General features: G+C 41.2%; 1 protein-coding gene across 1 annotated transcript; it reads left to right on the top strand.

The window, feature by feature from the left end:
* The first annotated feature begins 1,668 nt into the window (after positions 1-1,668).
* On the top strand, positions 1,669-2,907 carry LOC147293281 (putative F-box protein At4g38870). The gene has a single exon (XM_086231042.1). It carries the CDS (start codon positions 1,669-1,671, stop codon positions 2,905-2,907), a length of 1,239 nt encoding a protein of 412 aa, XP_086087168.1.
* The last annotated feature ends 458 nt before the right edge of the window (positions 2,908-3,365 follow it).

Below are 3,365 nucleotides of genomic sequence, written 5' to 3'. Positions count from 1 at the left end.
CCATCCGAGCTTCTCCCTCCCCGCCACCCCTTCTTCCCCTTTCCAGGGATAACCCAGCCCCTCCCCACCCCCACCTATCTCCCTCAACCCAACCCACCTAGCCCCACCCTCATCCCCCACAACACCTCTTTCCTCCACCCAGCCCTGTCCCCCCATCTGCCACAGCTCCTTCCCCCTCCCAGACTTTGCCGGCCAACACCAAACCCACTTTTTTTCTTCTTTATTTCAAAATATACCAAACAACAAAAAACTCATTCTCACTCTTCCCAAGCCGACACCATTTCTCCAATCTTTCTTTCCCTTAATTTCTACATCAACAAGCCAACAAATATATATGTACTCCAAGAACCCATTTTTCTAAATCCCCATACCGATGTCTCATTGACTCCCCCATTCTCTTTTAATTCAAACAACACCAAACTAACTGCTAAATGGGTTTTGATCATCCAAACATCAAAACAAGTTGATGCTCGTGCTATTCTTTCCAATTTGATTTCTCCAAACACCCAGCCTCACCCAAGCCCGAGCACCCCCTCCCCCTCACCCAGCCCCAGCCTCGCATCGAGTCCACCACCGTCTTTATCCCTCATTCTGATTTTGATTTTGACTGCGTCTTCTTTTTTATTCTCACAAAATTGAAGGAGAAAATTAAAACCTCTTTTTTCTGAATTGCCAAAAACCTAGCCAAAAGCCAGGGAGGAAGGAGACAAGAAAAGGAGAGAGAGAGAGAGAGAGAGAGAGAGAGAGAGAGAGAGAGAGAGAGAGAGAGAGGCGACAGTGTGAAAATGAGACCGATGATGATTAGGTTAGGGATTTTAGGACAAGCTATACAAATTTACTAAACTACCATTTCTTAACAGGTGAAACGGGTGACCTGCGAATTCACCCAACCAGATAACTTCGAACCCAAACTTGTAAATTTACGTGTTGTTTCGTGTCGTGTTAATGGGTCATGTATGTTTTTTCTAGGTCTACACACACACATATATATATAGGGCGATTTAATTAGAAACCCAAAATGAGAAAAAATTTAACCCAAATCTAAGATGTGGTTGCAGTCTAGATGCATATGCAAGACTGCAACCACATCTGCAACCTAGTCTACATCTGAAAGCTCCATTTAGAAACTGCATCTGCAACCTAAGTCTTACATATATATACAAAACATGTCATCTGCAATCTAAAAAGATGCATCTGCAACCTTAAAAAGGTATCTGCAACCTAAAAATGTGCAGATGCAGGATGCATTTGCATCCACCTAGCTCGGTAGTCTCTTTTCTCACTCCGCGTGCGCGTACACGAATAGATTTGATTGAAAATGAATTTTTTATTTGACTGACTTTCCAGTTAATAAAAATCTTTAAAATCCAAGACTTGAGAATAATTTATTATTATCATTTCTAGTGGTACACTTATGGCGACTATACTGATCTCCCATAGATTTGTACAAATTAATTTTTATATAGATTTTCAAGTAATCACTTACGACAAATAAAAAAATTTAAAAAAAGAAGGATGCAGACCAAGGAAACGTTAATTAATGGCATTGCAATGATATTTTTGTGAATTGGTATCTTAATTTATTATTCTGTTTTTATTTCGATTGCTCCCTGTAACTTATTGTGTCTCTTCTATTTCAGGACTGCATACATTAAAGCTGATCTAGATATGAATCCAGAGCTCCCAAAAGACATGATATACTCTGAAATACTCTCAAGGCTACCAGTCAAGTCACTGATGCGCTTCAAGTGCGTATGCAGGCATTGGTCCTCTCTCACCCGTGACCCTATCTTTACCCGCGCCCACCGAAACTTTCAGTACTGCCGCCGGAACAGTCACACTCACCTCCTCCTCAAGATCACCTCCATGCAGTCAAAAATCCTCTCGGTAAAAATCGAACAAGAAGGTATTAGTCCGATACCTGCCACCCATCTTCTAACACTTCCCTATCAGCCTTATTCGCTTGGCCACACTCCAAATACCCATGGCTTATTATGTTTATACCTTCCTAATTCTAACCATGATTCCCATCCCCTTCCCCTTCGTATGTTTAATCCCAATACCCGAGAGACTCTTACCCTTCAGCCTCTTTGCCATAATGCCAATGATATCTATCTACACCATGATCATCCTAATTCTAACAATGATCACCACTCATCCGTTTGCATATTTAACCCTTGCACTCAAGAATCTGTGAATCTTTCTGTTCCAAATTCACCCAATGTTACACATTACATCGGGTTCAGTCCTCTAACAAATGAGCATAAAGTTCTTCAAGTGCATTGGATTTTAGGAGGGTCTACTCCACAATACTCTACTGTTAATGGGATGATGGATTTCATGTTCAAGATTCTCACATTGGGTACTAATGCTACTGCATGGAGGCACATAGACGTTGACTTCCCTTTTGATCCTCGAAACTTCCAGTTCCACAACGAAAGCGTGTGTCTGCATGGGGCCATACATTGGGTGTGTAGGAGTCAGAATATGATAGTGGCTTTTGACGTTGGAGAGGAGAGATTCAGAACGATGCGATTACCTGAAGACTATGGTACCTCTGCGATCCTTAATGGAGTTGTTATTGGGTGTGTGATAATTGACGTGGGTGGATGTGTGGCAGTATTTGATTACGACCAGTACTGGATGCCGCAGGAACAACACTACATAATGCGGCTATGGATTTTGAAGGACTACAAGAATCAGGTGTGGGTTAAGAAGACTATATTTTTCCCATTTGATTGCACCAGCAGTTTGATAGAGCTTCCTGTTCCTTTGGGTACCATCCACACTGGTGAGCTCTTGCTCCATTCTCAACTACCTGACCCATCCCATGTTTGGGTGCATCTCTATGATCTAAATGTAAGAGATGTATCTTGTGTAACTGATGTTCGGATCTTCTTAGCCTAAGAGATGTTTCTTGTGTAACTGCTGTATTCAAATGCTTTCAAATTTGAATTCTTGTTTTAGCTGATTAGTCTTCTAGGATTCCTTAAGAATAGGTCTTCCAGTTTTCTAGCTAATTTAGTCTTTTACTTGTATATATCTAGTTGCGGCAGTGAATAAGATTTCAAGATTTCCAATCACCTTTTTGGTTGATCTCTCTATATGGTATCAGAGCCATAAAATCTCTCCCCTGTTAATCTTTTTTTTTTTTTTTTCTTTTCAACTCAATGGCAACACCTCACGCCATTCTCACTTCCAACAATCATCAACTCCTCACCATAAACACAGCTGCCCAAACTCCCATCAAACTCACCTCCACAAATTATCTTTCTTGGAAAATTCAATTTGAATCCTTATTTGTTGGCTATGATCTTCTGGGGTATATTGATGGTTCCACACCCTGCCCTCCCCAAACACTCACC

This window comes from Dryas octopetala, chromosome 2 (genome assembly GCF_963921425.1).
Source record: "Dryas octopetala chromosome 2, drDryOcto1.1, whole genome shotgun sequence".
Classification (NCBI taxonomy): domain Eukaryota; kingdom Viridiplantae; phylum Streptophyta; class Magnoliopsida; order Rosales; family Rosaceae; genus Dryas; species Dryas octopetala.
Note: the sequence above shows the minus strand (reverse complement) of the source record. Positions and strands in the feature narration are given on the sequence as shown.

Excerpts from the sequence above, each read along its gene's own strand:
- LOC147293281 (XM_086231042.1), top strand. The coding sequence starts at position 1,669 with ATGAATCCAGAGCTCCCAAAAGACATGATATACTCTGAAATACTCTCA.